Source organism: Dasypus novemcinctus, chromosome 3 (assembly GCF_030445035.2).
Source record: "Dasypus novemcinctus isolate mDasNov1 chromosome 3, mDasNov1.1.hap2, whole genome shotgun sequence".
Classification (NCBI taxonomy): Eukaryota; Metazoa; Chordata; class Mammalia; order Cingulata; family Dasypodidae; genus Dasypus; species Dasypus novemcinctus.
The window spans coordinates 75,235,065-75,252,225 of NC_080675.1; the positions used below are offsets into that span (position 1 = coordinate 75,235,065).

At 36.6% G+C, this 17,161-nt stretch overlaps 1 protein-coding gene across 4 annotated transcripts in view; it reads right to left on the bottom strand.

Annotated features, from left to right (window-relative positions):
* Positions 1-17,161, bottom strand: part of MIA2 (MIA SH3 domain ER export factor 2) — a 137,972-nt gene that overhangs the window by 10,938 nt on the left and 109,873 nt on the right. For all 4 annotated transcript variants that reach the window (XM_058293530.2, XM_058293531.2, XM_058293528.2 and 1 more), the window contains one exon: positions 12,775-12,927. In XM_058293530.2, coding sequence (XP_058149513.1) covers positions 12,775-12,927 — 153 coding nt within the window. The remainder of the gene's footprint in view (positions 1-12,774; positions 12,928-17,161) is intronic.

Consider the following 17,161-nt stretch of genomic DNA (forward strand, 5'->3'; position numbering starts at 1 on the left):
AGCTTAGGCCCTAGCCCCACCTCTGGCAGGGAGGCCACTGGGGCAACCAGCACCACCCTCTCTGGGAAATTACCTGCCAAGCCATGGAGGCCAGTGATTATCCTACTCTGGTGGCACAAGCTGCCCAGGAGCTATTCTGTGGCTAGAATTGGAAGCTCCACTTCCCAAATACAGGGGAGGAGGAGATGTTTGGCTGCCAGTTTCAGCTACTGATTGGTAGACTTGGCTGGCATAAGATATAACCCTAGGAACAGCTGGGGTATGAATCTGTCCAATTTGGAAAGAGGCCGGTGGATGCCATTTTGACTCCACCCCCAGCCTGAGGGGAAGCCAGGCTGACTGAAAATCACAGTGATGGTAGAAACTGGTTTCTTTCACTCAGCCTAGGCTTCAGCCCCGCCTCCAGCAGGGAGGAGGCTGGCAGGCCCTGCACCAGTCTATCCAGGTAACTGCAGTTCCCTTTGGCTAGCACAGACTGAATAATCGAAAGTCTACCGGTAACTGCAGTCACTTCGGAACAATACTGCATAGATTGCTGCCCACACCTGCAGCTCCATCCATGCCCCAGGCAAGGGAGAAAGAGGCGTGAAGCTTCACCAGTCTCTCTGGGCAACTACAGTCTAGGCCTGTATGACTTGGATTATTCCACACAGTGGTGACTCTGTCCCTACCCCTGGCAAAGGAGAGAGTTGGGAGAAGCTTCATCAGTCCCTGAGGCAATGAGGGCAGCTTGAGCCTCCACAGCTTATAGCACCAATTACATCCTTGGCTCCTACTGCACAACCAGCAAGGGAGAAAGGGGAGGAAATCCTACACTAAAGAGAAAAACTGCACCCAGAATGAATACTCTAGTAAACCAGATGCCAAGACACCAACAAAAAATTACAATCCACATCAAGAAAAAGGAAGATATGGCCCAGTTAAAGGAACAAGAGAAGCCTCCAGATGACATAAAGGAGGTGAGACAACTAATTATAGATGTTCAAATAAATCTCCTTAATAAATTCAATGAGATGGCTAAAGAGATTAAGGATATTAAGATGACACTGGATGAGCACAAAGAATTTGAAAACATACATAGAAAAACAGCAGATGTTATGGGAATGAAAGATGCAATAAATGAAATTTAAAAAACATTGGAATCATATAATAGCAGATTTGAGGAGGCAGAAAAAAAAATCAGTGAGCTTGAAGAAATGACCTCTGAAATTGAACATACAAAAGAACAGATGAAGAATGGAAAAAATTGAACAAGGTCTTATCTCAGGGAATTAAATGACAGTAAACCATGTGCAAACATATGTGTCATGGGTGTCCCAGAAGGAGAAGAGAATGAAAAAGGTGTAGGAAGAATATTTGAAGAGATAATGGTAGAAAGTTTCCCAACCTTATTGAAGGACATAGATATCCATGTCCAAGAACCACAACATACTCCCAACCAAAAAAATCCAAATAGACCAAGTCTGAGACACATACTAATCAGAATGCCAAATGTCAAAGACAAAGAGAGAATTCTGAGAACAGCAAGAGAAAAGCAATGCATAACATATAAAGGATATCCAATAAGATTAAGTGGTGATTTCTCACCAGAAACCATAAAGGTAAGAAGACAGTGGTATGATATATTTCAGATATGACAAGAGAAAAACTTCCAGCCAAGAATTTTATATCCAACAAGACTGACATTCAGGCGGCAGACTTGGCCCAGTGGTTAGGGCGTCCGTCTACCACATAGGAGGTCCGTGGTTCAAACCCCGGGCCTCCCTGACTCGTGTGGAGCTGGCCCATGCACAGTGCTGATGTGTGCAAGGAGTGCCCTGCAAAGCAGGGGTGTCCCCCGTGTAGGGGAGCCCCACACAAAGAGTGCACCCCGTAAGGAGAGCCGCCAGCGCGAAAGAAAATGCAGCCTGCCAGGAATGGTGCTGCACAAACGGAGAGCTGATACAACTAGATGATGCAACAAAAAAAGAAACACAGATTCCTGTGCCGCTGACAAAAACAGAAGCAGACAAAGACGACGACGCAGCAACTAGACACAGAGAACAGACAACCGGGGTGGGGGGGAAGGGAAGAGAAATAAAATAAATAAATAAATCTTAAAAAAAAAAAAAGACTGACATTCAAAAATGAGGGCGAGATTAGAATATTCACAGATAAACAGAAACCGAGAGAATTTCTAAGCAAGAGACCAGATTTTCAGGATACTAAAGGGTGTGTTAGAGCCTGAAAAGACAAGACAGGAGAGAGAAGCCTGGAAGAGAGTCTAGAAATGAAGATTATATCAATAAAAATAACTAAAAGTGTCAAAAGAGTGGTGACAATAAAATGACAGCTAAAACTCAAATAATCAAGAATAAACTTAACCAATGATGTAGAGCACTTGTATTCAGAAAACTGTAACTCAGTATTAAAAGAAATCAAAAAAGGTCTAAGTAATTGGAAGAACATTCCATGCTCATGGATTGGAAGACTAAATATCATTAAGATGTCAATTCTACTCAAATTGATATACAGATGCAATGCAATCCCAATAAAAATTTCACCAGCATTAAAAAAAAAAAAATTGAAAACACAATTATCAAATTTATTTGGAAGGGTAAGGGGTCCTGAATAGCCAGAAAAATTTAAAAAAGGAAAAGCAAACCCTCATCTCCAGACTTTAAATAATGACATCTAGTCATAGTAGGCAAACCAGCATGGTACTGGCCTAAAGACATATACATAGACCAATGGAATGAAACTGATGGTCAAGTGATTTTTGACTAGCCTGTCAAACCCACACATCTCAGACAGAACAGTCCATTCAACAAATGGTACTGGGAAGTGGACATGGCTCAACTGATAGAGCATCTGTCTACCATATGGAGAGCCCAGGGTTTGATCCCCAGGGCTTCCTGACCCATGTGGTAAGCTGGCCCATGCACAGTGCTGCGGCGCGCGAGGAATGCCACGCCACGCAGGGGCATCCCCGCGTAGGGAAATCTCTTTGCTAACCTCTACATAAAACACATTATGCAAGTCAATAAAAGATAAACAGTGTAAAAATAAAGGAAGAAGCCACACACATAATCCCTATTTTCTTTTAAACAATTATAAACTAAGAATATCGAAGTATGAAATGCAGAAGTGACATAATTTCCTTTAATTCATCTCTTTCTTCTCTAGGTAGCATAGGGATTAAGATTATTTATTCTCTGTATTACATCTCCCTTTTGGAAAAAGTCTACAAGGCTAGATATAAGAATAGAAGGATATGGACACTGGAACATCAAAAGATCAAGAGGAGTACTGAAAAATCAAGAACACTAAACACCAAATGATAAAAACAATGAACTATTTTTTTATTAAATTATGTGTAGTTTTCTTACTTTTTTAAAAGTTAAAACACTACCAAAATAAAATATTTACATGACTTTACATACAATTACAGTATCTTTCTTGTCAAATTCATGAATAAATAGGGTCATTTAGTTACAATGAATCAAGGCTGATTAATACCTGCCCTATAAAGTATCTATAAGTGCTTTACAGGTATAATTCTCAAGGATCAGTTAAAAGACTAACTTTTCAGTTAAAAGACTGAAAAGAAGTCAGGAGATTCATTCCCTCATAGTCAAAAATTATAAAAAATTCTGCCATCCTTTTCTTATTTAAATTATTTGCTAATATTGTTGAGATGTACTCCTAATTATAGTTTATATAAGGCATAAGAATCTTTCAATATCTATGTCTCAAATTTATTAGGAACTTTTAAATTTATTATTAAATACGGAAGCTAAGAGATCATTTTTAAAGATTTTTCTAAAAATTTTCTTTAAATTATCACTTTTCAGTAGAAAAAAAGAGTAAATGAAAAGAAAGCAAGGCAATTACTCAGGAGCCATATATTTTAAAAGTTAAACCCAAAAAATTACATATTTCTTTCTACCAAAGAGTAATTCTGAAATCTAAAAAATTATAGTATGCAAATATATTTTTAAAATTTTATTGTATAACATACATACAATACAAAACTCCCATTTCAACCACTTTTATATATACAATTCAGTGGTATTAATTACATTCAAAATATTGTACTGCTGGGAAGCGGACTTGGCCCAGTGGATAGGGCGTCCGTCTACCACATGGGAGGTCCGCGGTTCAAACCCTCCTTGACCCGTGTGGAGCGGCCCACGCTCAGTGCTGATGCACGCAAGGAGTGTCGTGCCACGCAGGCGTGCCCCCCGCGTAGGGAAGCCCCATGCACAAGGAGTGCGCCCCGTAAGGAGAGCCACCCAGAGCGAAAGAAAGCTCAGCCTGCCCAGGAATGGCACCGCACACACAGTTGACGCAGCAAGATGACACAACAAAAAGAAACAGATTCCTGTGCCACTGACAACAACAGAAGCAGACAAAAACAAGAACATGCAGCAAATGGACACAGAGAACAGACAACTGGGGGGGGGAAGGGGAGAGAAATAAATAAAATAAATATTTAAGAAATATATATATATTGTACTACCATCATCAACATCTATTACCAAAACTTCACATCACTCCAAACAAACTCTGTACCCATTAGCAATAGCTCTCTATCCCCTAGCCCCCTACTCCCAGCCCCTGGAAACCTGTAATATATTTTCTGAATCTATGATACATATTCATTTTTTAAATGTAGTGATATAATAAGGAAAATAGATTAGAGAAGTATAATCTCTGTAGTAGACTTATTGCATTGGTGACTTCGATTCTTTACCCCTCCCTGTATCTGTCTTCAAGAGGTAAATTTCCTGTCCACTGATTCAAAATTGTTATGTCACTTGCTTTTGGTCAACTGAATGCTAGCTGTTGTTTCACAAAAAGAAACTTTAAAAAGCATTTGCAGGGAAGCGGATTTGGCCCAATGGATAGAGCATCCGCCTACCACATGAGAGGTCCAAGGTTCAAATCCAAGGCCTCCTGACCTGTGTGATGAGCTGGCCCATGCGCAGCACTTACGCGTGCAAGCAGTGCCCTGCCATGCAGGCGTATCCCCCGCATAGGGGAGCCCCACACACAAGGAGTGCACCCCATAAGGAGAGCCGCCCAGCATGAAAAAAGTGCAGCCTGCCCAGGAGTGGCGCCACACACACGGAGAATTGACACAGCAAGATGATGCAACAAAATGAGACACAGATTTCGGGTGCCACTGACACAAGCGGACACAGAAGAACATACAGCGAATGGACACAGAGAGCAAACAACTGGGGGGGGGGGGGCAGATCGGGGAAGGGGAGGGAAATAAATAAAAAATAAATCTTTATTAAAAAAAAAGCATTTGCATATATCCCCAGCCATACCTCAGCCTAGAATGAGAGATTCGCAGAGAAGAGATGAATGACTGTAACCAAGAGCCAGACAATACCCCAAGATGTGCACTAACTAAAACCAGAAGACCCAGAAGAAGTACCCAGCTGAACCCAGCCTAAATCACCAATTCACAGAGTGCAGACCTAAATACATAGTTATTATTTTAAGCCACTGCATTTTAGGGTAGTTTGTTATGCAGCATTATTGTGGCAATATCTGAAACAATCCCATTTTTGATGTTTAAAAGTGAAAAGTATGTATGTATGTATGTATGGATGGATGTGTATATGGATGTATAATTGAACACAGAGAAAAAAATCTGAAAAGATATATGCTTATATCCTGGAAAATAGGATTGCAAGTGCTTTTTAATGTTCTTTTTGCTTTCTGTATTTTGTTTTGTGTGATTAAGAAAATAGGATGATTTCAATTTCTCATATTTACAGACCTCTAATTCAGACTAACCCTCCTTCTGAGAACCAGATATACTGGACAAGATATTTTTCTAAAATCTTCTCAAAATATCAAGGCCTAGCAAAACAGTTAAGATCTAAGAAAATAAGGAAACCCAGAGAGATTGCCCCGCATTTGAAGTGATTTTTCAATGTGACATCAGCCAATTCCAAAAGAAGCTGCTGAGAGGTTGAAAAAAAGAAAAAAAGCACAGGGCTACAGGGACAAACACTGGAGTTCATGGATTATGGGAGGTGGGGGTGGGCAGATGCTGGTAAACCTACCAGGCTTTAGATTTGGGCCCCAAAGTGTTAGGTTTTAGAAGGAAATAGAGATCATCCCTCTCGACACTGAATCGTTGTAATTTTAATTGTAATTGTAAATCACTGGGATCAGTGTAAATTCTGTGATCCCAAAATGCTAGTTCCCCGAGCTTCCTAAGGCTAAAGCAAACTAAAATCTTATCTGGAAGTCCTATGATGATTTATCTCTACATCTCCCATTGTGATCTGTAATAAAAATAATGATTAAGGACCAAGCTAATGGGGACAGGGCAGATGACTAATAAAAGGAAAGCAAGAAAAGGGAACACAGAACATGAAATATTAATAAATAGATAGCAAACAGTAAAATAGCAAGTTTAAACTCATTTCAGAAATTATATTAAATGTATTTTAAACACATGAAGTATATGATACTTATAAGAAATAAAGCATAATATGATGCTTATAAGAAATATAACATAAGGATATAAATGGTTGAAAAGATAAAAAAAGATGTACCATACAAACAGTAATCAAAAAGTAGCTTATACAATATACAATGGAAAAAACATTATAGTAATTCTAAGGGACAACAATAGGGGAGAACAAGGGGATAGGAGATTTTTTTCCTTTTGGAATAATGAAAATGTTCTAAAACTGACACACAACTCTGTGATGAAAATGAAAGCCACTGAGTATACAGGTGGATCTTCCAAAGCATGGGACTGTATAACACAGGGAATCCAGTGGTGGAAGATGGACTTGTGGTTAACAGAACAAATATGACAGTGTTCTCTTATGAACTATAACAAATACATAATACTAATACGGGGTTTAATAATTGTTTGAGTGGAGGTAAAATACACCAAATTTAAGATATTGGCTATAGGTAAGATCTTTGGTAATGCTCTTTCATAGTTTGTAACAAATATTTCACAGCAAGGTGTTGGTGGTAGGGTGATAAATGGGAGCCTGGTATAATGATATGCGTGTTTGTTTTCTAAATTTACTTTTACTATACACTTATTGTTTATGTATGTTCATGCATGAATCATATATTTCTAGAGCTGATGAACAAGTTCAGTAAAGTGGCGGGATATAAAATCAACATGTAAAAATCAGCAGTATTTCTGTACACTAATAATGAGCAATCTGAGAAGGAAATCAAGAAAAAGCTCCATTTACAATAACAACTAAAAGAATCAAATATCTGGGAATAAACAACTAAAGATGTGAAGGACTTATATGCAGAAAACATATTAATACTGCTAAAGGAAATCAAAGAAGACCTAATAAATGGAAGGATATTTCATGTTCATAGATTAGAAGACTAAATATTAAGATGTCAATTGTACATAAATTGATTTAGAGATTCTCTGCAATCCCAATAAAAATTCCAATAGCATTTTTTACAAAATTGGAAAAGCCAATTATCAAATTTATTTGTAAGGGTAAGGGACCCTGAATAGCCAAAAACATCTTGAAGAAGAGAAACAAAGTGGGAGGACTCACACTACCTGACTTTAAAACATACTCCAAAACCACAATGGTCAAAACTGCATGGTATAGGCACAAGGACAGACATAGTAACCAAGGGAATCAAGTTCAGCAACAGACCTACACATCTACTGCCAAATGATATTCAACAAGGCTGCTAAGCCCACTCAACTGGTACCAAATAGTCTCTTCAAAAAATGATGCTCACAAAACTGGATATCCTTATCCAAAAGAAGAAAAGAAAATCCCTATTTCACACTGTATACAAAAATTAACTCAAAATGGATCAAAGACCTAATTATAAGAGTCAGAACGACAAAGCTCCTGTGAGACAATGTAGGGAAGCATCTACAAGATCTTGTGGTTAGGCAATGGTTTCATAAATATTACACCCATAGCAAAAGCAACAAAAGAAAAAAATAAATGGGGCCTCCTCAAAATTAAAATATTTTGTGCTTCAAAAGAGTTTGTCAAGAAAGTGAAAAGGCAGCCTATTTAATGGGAGAAAATACTTAGAAATCACATATCTAATAAAGGACTATTATCCAGTATTTATAAAGAAATCCTACAATTCAATAATAAAAAAGAGAATAACCCATTTTAAAAATGGACAAGAGATTTGAACACTTTCCCAAAAAGGAAATAAAAACAGCTAAAAAGACATGAAAAGATGCCCAACATTGGGAAGCGGACTTGGCCCAGTGGTTAGGGCATCTGTTTACCACATGGGAGGTCCGCGGTTCAAACCCCAGGCCTCCTTGACCCATGTGGAGCTGGCCCATGTGCAGTGCTGATGCACGCCAAGAGTGCCCTGCCACACAGGGGTGTCCCCCACATAAGGGAGCCCCATGCACAAGGAGTGCGCCCCGTAAGAAGAGCCGCCCAGCACGAAAGAAAATGCAGCCTGCCCAGGAATGGTGCCGCAACACACAAAGAGCTGACACAACGAGATGATGCAACAAAAAGAAACAGAGATTCCCATGCCACTGACAACAACAGAAGAGGACAAATAAGAACATGCAGAAAATAGACACAGAGAAGAGACAACTGGGGTGGGGGGAGGGGAAAGAAAGAAAGAAAGATTTGTTAAAAATTATTAAAAAAAGATGTTCAACATTTCAACATCACTTACATCACTTAAAGAGATGCAAATCAAAACTACAATGAGATATCATTTCACACCTACCAGACTGGCTGCTATTTTAAAAACTACAAATGTTGGAGAGAATGTGGAGAAAAAGGAACACATACTCACTGCTGATGGGGATGAAGAATGGTGCGACCACTGTGGTGGACAGTCTGGCAGTTCCTCAGGAAGACAGGTATACAATTGCCATATGATCCGGCAATCTCACTACTAGGTATATACCCAGAAGAATTAAAAGCTGGAACTCAAATAGATATATGCTCACCAATGCTCACAGCATTATTATTCACAGTTGTCAAAAGATGGAAGTAACCCAGGTTGCAGCAGTTTAAGAATATTTTATGAATCCCAAAAAGAGAGAGTATATTTTTAAACTAATCAATTCCTATGGGTATGATACCCGTTGACTGCATATCATTCAGGTGAGGGTGCTTTTATTAGATTACTTGGTAACATCACTTTAGGGCTTTTGATTGGACTATGTCAGTGAGGCACAAGCCAGCTTGAGTCTCAATAGAGAGACAAAGACACAGGAAAAAGAAGCCACCATATTGAACCTACCATGTGAGAGAAAGGTTTTGCCCATAGCTGAGCTGCAAGGAGAGAAGCCCCCAAGAGACTCAAAGAGCTGAGACCCCAGGGAGAAATGAGTCATATACCTGACAGCTTAACAGCTGACTCAGTAAGAAAGCAGAGCAGCCAGGACAGAGAGGAGGCACAGTAAGAGACAAGCCCTATGCCAGATTTGTCTACAGCTACAGAAAGGCAGATACATTGGCAGAGATCATCTTCCCCACGTGGCAGCTGACTTTGATGAGAAAGCACTTCTTACGATGCCCTGAGTTGGACTTTTCATGGCCTTGGAACAGTAATTCTTTTTACTCCAAATAAATCTCCTTTATAAAAATCAATACATTTCTGTCACTTTGCATTAGAAGCCCTCTGGCAAAATAAAACATCCATCAACAGATGAATGGATAAAAAAATGTGGTATATACATACAATGGATTATTATTCAGTTCTAAGAAGGAATGAAATACTGACACATGCAGCAACATGGATGAACTTCGAGAACTTTATATTGAGTAAAATAAGCCAGACACAAAAGGACAAATTGCATGATCTCACTGATATGAACTAAGGATAATGAGAAGTCTCATGGCGATAGTCTCTAAGAGAGGTTATCAGGATATAGAAGGGGAGTAGAGATTGGCTAAACTGTGCAGAATTTATAATTAGGTTGACTGAAATGGTTTGGAAATGGATGGAGGTGATATTGAAGCAACAATATGAGTGTAACTTACAGTGCTGTAGTTGTGAGAGTGAACATGGCTGAAAGGGGAAGATTGGGGCCATGCATGATGTTAGGGGAAAGCTAGAGGATAAAACAGGTGACTGTCTAATTCAGTGACCTCTGGAGTGGCAGAGGATTGTGGTTAAGCATACATCTATTTTTTAAAATTACAAATATAGAATGCTCTTTCATTATCAATAACAAAGGTACGTCACTAGTATAGGGTGTTGATAGTGAGGTGATATATGGAGGTAAATGCACCTAAAGCATATTTATATAGAATATGAATGTATTCATGTTGTCATAAGTATGTTTTCTCCATAGATGGAGGTCCATACAGTAGCGAACAGAATAATAAACTTCCATCCTGGGGAAGTCTTGCATTTCATTTCTCAAATGAAATGGCAAAAATCTCTTGGAGTTACTTCCCGCAAACCTCCTTGTTGCTCAAATGTGGCCTCTCTCTAAGCCAAATTCAGCAAATAAGCTCACCACCGTATACCCAAAGTCAGACATGACTCCCAGGAATGAGCCTCCCTGGCACTGCAGGATTATTATCAAGCACTAATGAGCAATGTATTTGGAAAAAGACCTGGACCAAAAGAGGGAATCACTAAATAAAGAAGTTTTTATAGCTAAGAGATTTCAAAGTGAGTTGTGAGGTTTACACTTACGCAGGTACCAAGCAGATTTCACAAACTACCACAGTAAACAAAGTGACAAAAAAGTGGTCCTGAGGGCTCCAGTGATGTCCAGACACCAAACACAAGACACAGCCTTCTAAAATCAATGAAGTCATAAAGCATATGACAACAAGGATGAACCTGGAGGACATTATGTTGAGTGAAGCCAGCCAGACAAAAAGGACAAATACTCTACGACTGCATTACTATGAACCAAATATATTATGTAACATACTGTATGAATTTAAAAAAATTTATAGGTATCCAGTACATTTAGTTGAGAAATGTATGTTTTTATTCAACTGTGTTTTCTTTTTAGTTTTTAATTGTTTATATTTTCAATTATTATATGTACATAATAAAGCTTAAAAAAAAAACCATCCCTAGGTGGGACATATTGGGGAATAAAAGATAATCTATTTCCCATATACAACATAGTTATACTCATTTATAATTTCCTTAATCATAATTCTTCTATTCCTTTTATTTTAACCAATAGTTTTCAATATTTCATTAAATATATCTCTCAGAGACTTAAATCTTTAGATTGTTCATATGTAGGTTGAGCCCTGAAACCTAGCAGAGTTGCAGCCAACTCTTCCTCTCCAATTCTTTCAGTTTGTCCTGGACAACAAATAAACCAATGATTTAGACAAGTCCCTTCCCAAAAAATAGGGAGTATCTACAACTATAGCAAAACAATTCCTGCCACCTACCCTGTAAGTCCCCTTCTCAACCTGAAGCAGTCAGAGCAGACAGCATCCCAAACCCCCCAAGAATAAGGAAGGAACAAACATAAGTGGTAAGTGTAACAATGGACCAAAGTAGATTTATTGTTATTGCAGTTATTATCTTATATAAACAGAAGAACTTTAATATTGTCATAAAGACAGTGATTGCCATAGGTTTATATAGGGGGGGGGTATGAATAGTTGGGACATAAGGCATTTTTAGGGCAGTGAAACTGTTCTGCATGATACTGCAATGAAAGATACATGACATTATACATTTGTCAGTCTGTAAAACTGTACAGCACAAACTATAAACCATAATGTAAACTATAGACTTTGGTCAGTAGCAATACTTCAATATTGGTGCATCAAGTGTAACAAATGTACCACACTAATTTTAAATGTAAGATGTTAATAATAAGTGAAACTGTGTGTGGGTGTGGAGAGGGAGGGGGAATTTATATGGGGATTCCTTACACTTTCAGTGGAATTTTTCTAAATCTAAAACTTCTCTAAAAACGAAGTTTATTATTATTATTAAAAAAAATTAAAAAGCAAAGGAAACCAGACTATAAGGGATCATCGCTTCATAGACATACACACACCACCCCAGCAAAAAACAATTCTTGGACTTAACAAGTTTTTTTACCACAGTATTTTTCACACTTCAATTGCTCAAGAAGAGATATACAGTAGTATATTTTCAATAACATAACTAATTTATGCAAAGCAAGTGCCATTCACTTCATATAACGTTGTCCCTGAAACATTGTGCTTAAAGTTCAGCAAACCAAATAAATAAATTCCTCGAGGTGTTGAGGGGTGTTAGGAGAGTAATAGTTATTGCTTTATTTCAAGAAATTCTGCAATGACTCTCTTGGTAAAAAAATAAATATATATATATATTTGCAGGATATCTAAGATATATCATTCATTAAAACATGATAACTACAAAGAAGGATGAATGGAATAATTGCATGGGAGTGGTAAAAGAATTTGTATACCTATAAGTTTATGAATGCCACACAAAAAAACCCCTGAAAGATACACAACCAAATTCTGGGGCAGACAGGCTAAAATCACAAGGGGGATTTTTCACTTTCCTAATTATACAATTCGGCACTGTTTGGATTTTCTAAAATAATCATGTATTATTTCTATAAGCAACAAAACAAGACATTCCATTTTAGGGGAAAAACATCTTTCTGTAATGAAAACAATTACTCCTAATGATTCTGTTTGGAAATTTGTATTTGTTGTTTTCTAGTAAGTATCATGTTTTTTTATTATGATAGAGCACACCTATACCCCTCTTTTCTTCTATTCCTATATATTCCATATACTGGCTGTCTTTCAACTATAAATACTCTTTACATACCTAATGGAGGGATCATCATCCTACGATCCCATGGAGGTGACAGGGATCCCGTATCAGAAGGTGCTCTATGAGGATCAGGTAACCTATCAGAACTTGATTCTCCTCTTTCATTGGTAATCTGATGGTCCAGAGGGTTCTCTGGTCCTCTTGAGCCTAATTAAAGAAAAAAAAATACAATTCTATTTATTTCTAAAAATTATTATAAAACCAGTCATCAAATAAAATCTAGGCACAATTTAAAAAGTGAAAACTTAATCAAATTCTGACAAAGCTTCCCTAAAATATATTGTATTTCACCTCTATCCTTCCAAAGCCATTTCTAGGACAATGAAGGAAAAAAATTTTGGCAAGTGAATAAGCAAACACTTGCCTATAAAATTTTAAATGTTATCACTACCATCTGTTACTTGTTCAAAAAAACTAAATTTACACAAAAAACAGTGATTAAATTATAAGTAGAAAGTCTTAAAAATCAGGGAAGAAGTAAATTGCAAAGTAAAGATTTCTAAACCAGGTCTAACAAGATAATTATAAAATGAAGTTTATAATTGCCTAAATGAATATACTAATAGTGTATATCAAAAAGTGTGTGATTTATTTAAAACAGTTATCTTAGAGGCTATATACCTATTTCAATAATAGTGCTACTACTCAAATTATTTTTGGAACAATTCTTTTGGAAATGTCCTCAAATTAGCATAAAATCCACACAAAAAACAGAGTCTCAACACTGTAACATGATACTCTTCTTCTGCCCAAAAATGATTTTAACCAGCCTAAAGGCAAACTTAACACCCACCAGATAAATTTGGCTCTAGATGGCTTTTAGCAGTTTCTAAATATTAAATTCACCCTCAAAAACGAGCTCTCAAGCTCCAAATGCAACTCTAAAAGAAGGGTTTCAAAAACAGTAATAGCATCATTGGAATAAATAGTTTGAACAAGATAATATTCATTTAGTTACAAAAATCTGGCATGCTTACATTATAAAGAGGGAAATCATTTTTAAATTTCCCTTCTTATCACAGAAAGAATAGTTCCTTGATTTAAAACCTAAAGTCAATAAAAATGGAAAAGATAAATACAGAAAAATATTTAAAACATTAGATAACAAAATATAGTAATAACTTATTTACCTGTTATTGAGGGGACTGAGAGCTTCTCAAAATTATATTTTTCAGAAAACAAACGCTTATTCCTTTCAAGGAACAACTCAATTTCATTTTGAAAATGAAAATAATTCATTTTCAAAAGAAGCCTTTCTAAAATGCTCCCCACATTTCAGTACCTCCTCTAAGAGAGGAGCCCAAAATTACTTTGATCTTTTAAATTTATGCAGATTAGTATAAACATTCAATTTTTAATATATAGTAATCTTTTTTAAAATTTCCAACTACTCCTTTTATGTCAGGATGTCAACTACCACTTTTACTACATTCTATGACTACACTCTATTAAATTACCCCAATTTTTCCTTCTACATTGTGGCTTACAACCAGTCTTAGTCCGGGAAAGAAGAAAATTAAATTGTTGAAAAAAGACTCAATAGGGCTGACTTCATCTGGAGTGAAGCACAGGGCTCCAAAGGAGATATTCAAAGTCTTTCTTCTGATTGCTTATCTCCAGAGGATAAAAACTACAGCAGACTGACTGCTAGGTAAAAATGACAAACCTGAAAACACTAAAGGTCAGTAGTTCATTCAGATTAAGTTACATACAATTTATTTTAAAAAGAAATTATTTTCCTTATACACAACACATGCCAGCATATATCTCATCCAAATTTTTAAAAGATAATAAAAGGAAGAAAAAGGAAAGGCAATCTTCATCCTCCTTTGGTGGGTCCTAAACTTTCAATTCAAAGCAACTCTTTCAAAACATGCTGATAGCTTACCTAGAACTTCTGTGGCTTTTCTAACAAAGAGTAAAATAACCTTGCAAATAATCTAAATATGTTATCTTTAAAGTAACTATATAGGAGAAGAAAGTAATTTAAACAGGAGAGGAGAAATCAAAGGTGATTTTTACTCTTATTCCAAATACTCAGTTGACAACAAGCAATCCTTGACTTATATAATTCAATTTCCAATGATTAACATTTGGGTTTTAGCCAATTACACCCTTATTTCTAAGGGTGGCACTGTTTTTCAGACTATTAGCTGTGAGATATTTGTCATGCACAAAATTAACTTAGTTTCAATCAGCATTATTTTTTTAATGAAATGGAATAGAACTGAATAGAAAATATCAGAAAGCATCAAAAATAGTAAGGGTAAGTACTATTTCATGTAACCTAATTGAAATTATATTTGTGTTGGTATATAATATGACACAATATAAAACCTATTTGTTTCTAAAGGTCAAGATAAAAAACTGGAGGGGGAGGGCGATGAACTTAAGGCAATTACAACAAACAAGTGAATTTCAAAATTAGTCAGCTTCCTGGAGTTCTCAATACAAGGCTCCCTGTGAGCTCCAAGTATCAGCCTACAAGTTAGTCCTTTTCTCAGTACAAAGGTAATAAAAGCAAAGCTACCCTCTGAGGTGTCCTCAGGCTATGGGCCCAATGTGCAGGGGAACAGTGAACTGGGAAGTAATAGTTCTAAATGGAGCAAATTGAAGATGGGAAAAGAGAATATGAACAAGAAATGGGCAAAGGAATTTTTCCATATTCTTTGAAGACAATTCCCAAGAAAGAATTTTTAAAATATTTAAGAGAGATTGAGAGGTAAAGAATTTTCTTATTTACTTGTCTGCTTTTTATTATCATTATTGAAATAAAAATGCTCTAATAATGATTAAAGTGATGAATGCATAACTATGTGATTACATTCAATACCATTGATAGTACACTTTGGATGAATTGTATGCTTTACTAATATGTACCAATAAAATCGATCTGTTGAAAAGAATTTTAAATAACGGCAGCTTCCACAGAAATATACACAGACTCCCTGAAAGTGTATTTTAATGAGTAATATCCATTTGAACATATGAGCTTTGATATGCTGGGTTTAGTTTGGTGTTTTTATTTAGTCTCCTTCCTTATTTTATGTTCCTACCTCAGATTCAATCTGTTAAAATTACTGTTAAAAAGGGGGCTAGGAACACTTCACTAGCAAAGAATGCTATCAGCTTCTATAAAACAGTGCTGGAGCTAAAAAACTAAGACTTTTGATTTTGATGAGTTTGGAATAAATAGGGCTCTATACTTTTAGATTTTGTAACAATTCCAGAAAAAACATTAAAACAACATGACAAAGTGACAAAGTATAGTGAGAAATCAAAAGAATGAAAGTCCAGGCACATAAGGCATTTTCAAAAGTACAAATGCAGAAAAAAGAAGCACTAATGCTTTTAGGGACATTCTCAAAAACATTAGAAATCATTTTTGATTATCAAGGAATAGTCAACCTTGGGTTGATTTCTCAAAATATTAACAAATGAATAGTTCCCCAAAAGATGCCTATTAAAACTCTGCCCATAAAAAAAGCCTTTCTGAATTCCTTAACTCAAAAAAGAATGGTTCTTTCCACTTTCTGATTCTCATGATAATGAATTTTAAAAAGATAAAACATTCTATACTATAATTGTTTCACGAAAATATAGTTTTATGCTAGGTTATACTCTTTTTTATGTATTCTTTATGAAGTTTTCTATAATATATTGTATAATATTAATTTGCCAAAAATATGGTTTAAAAAGATACGTATCAAGTCCTTGACATATGGTGGCCTATGCTCGTCATTACGATGTCATCTGGGGCAGTTCCAGTGTCCTGGGGATGCCCTGTGTTGTACCTGTTCTTCCCTCTCCCTCCCCTTGGAGTCTCTGGTGGCCACTGCTTTTACATCAGTGTTCACTGGTGTGGAGGCAGTACCCGCCAGGGTTCTAGGGGGAGGGAAAGGAAGGAGAGCGTGTAGTATGGAGGCATTTTCAGGACACTGGAATCGTCCTGCATGGCGTTGCAGTGAAGGATACAGGCCACTATACATTTTGTCATAACTTACAAAATTGCATGGGACCATACCATAATATAGACTATAATCCACGGTTGGGAGCAGTGCTTCAATGCATGCTCATCGGTGGTGGCAGGTATACCACATTGATCAAGAATTGTGTTGATGTGGGAGTGTTGTGTGTGTGGGGGAGGTGGCATATGGGAGTTCCCTATATTTTTTAATGTAATATTTATATAATCCAAAGTTTCTTTAAAATAAATAAATAAGGATGTAATCTATTATAACACTGATCATCAGTGAAAAACATATTATAATTATGTATCGTAGAGCTTCTTTACCAAAAATGTAACAGACAATAAGTGCAAGGAATGCCTGTATTTTTCAAAGTTTATTTTACAGTTCATTTTAAAGATAAGTTAAGATGA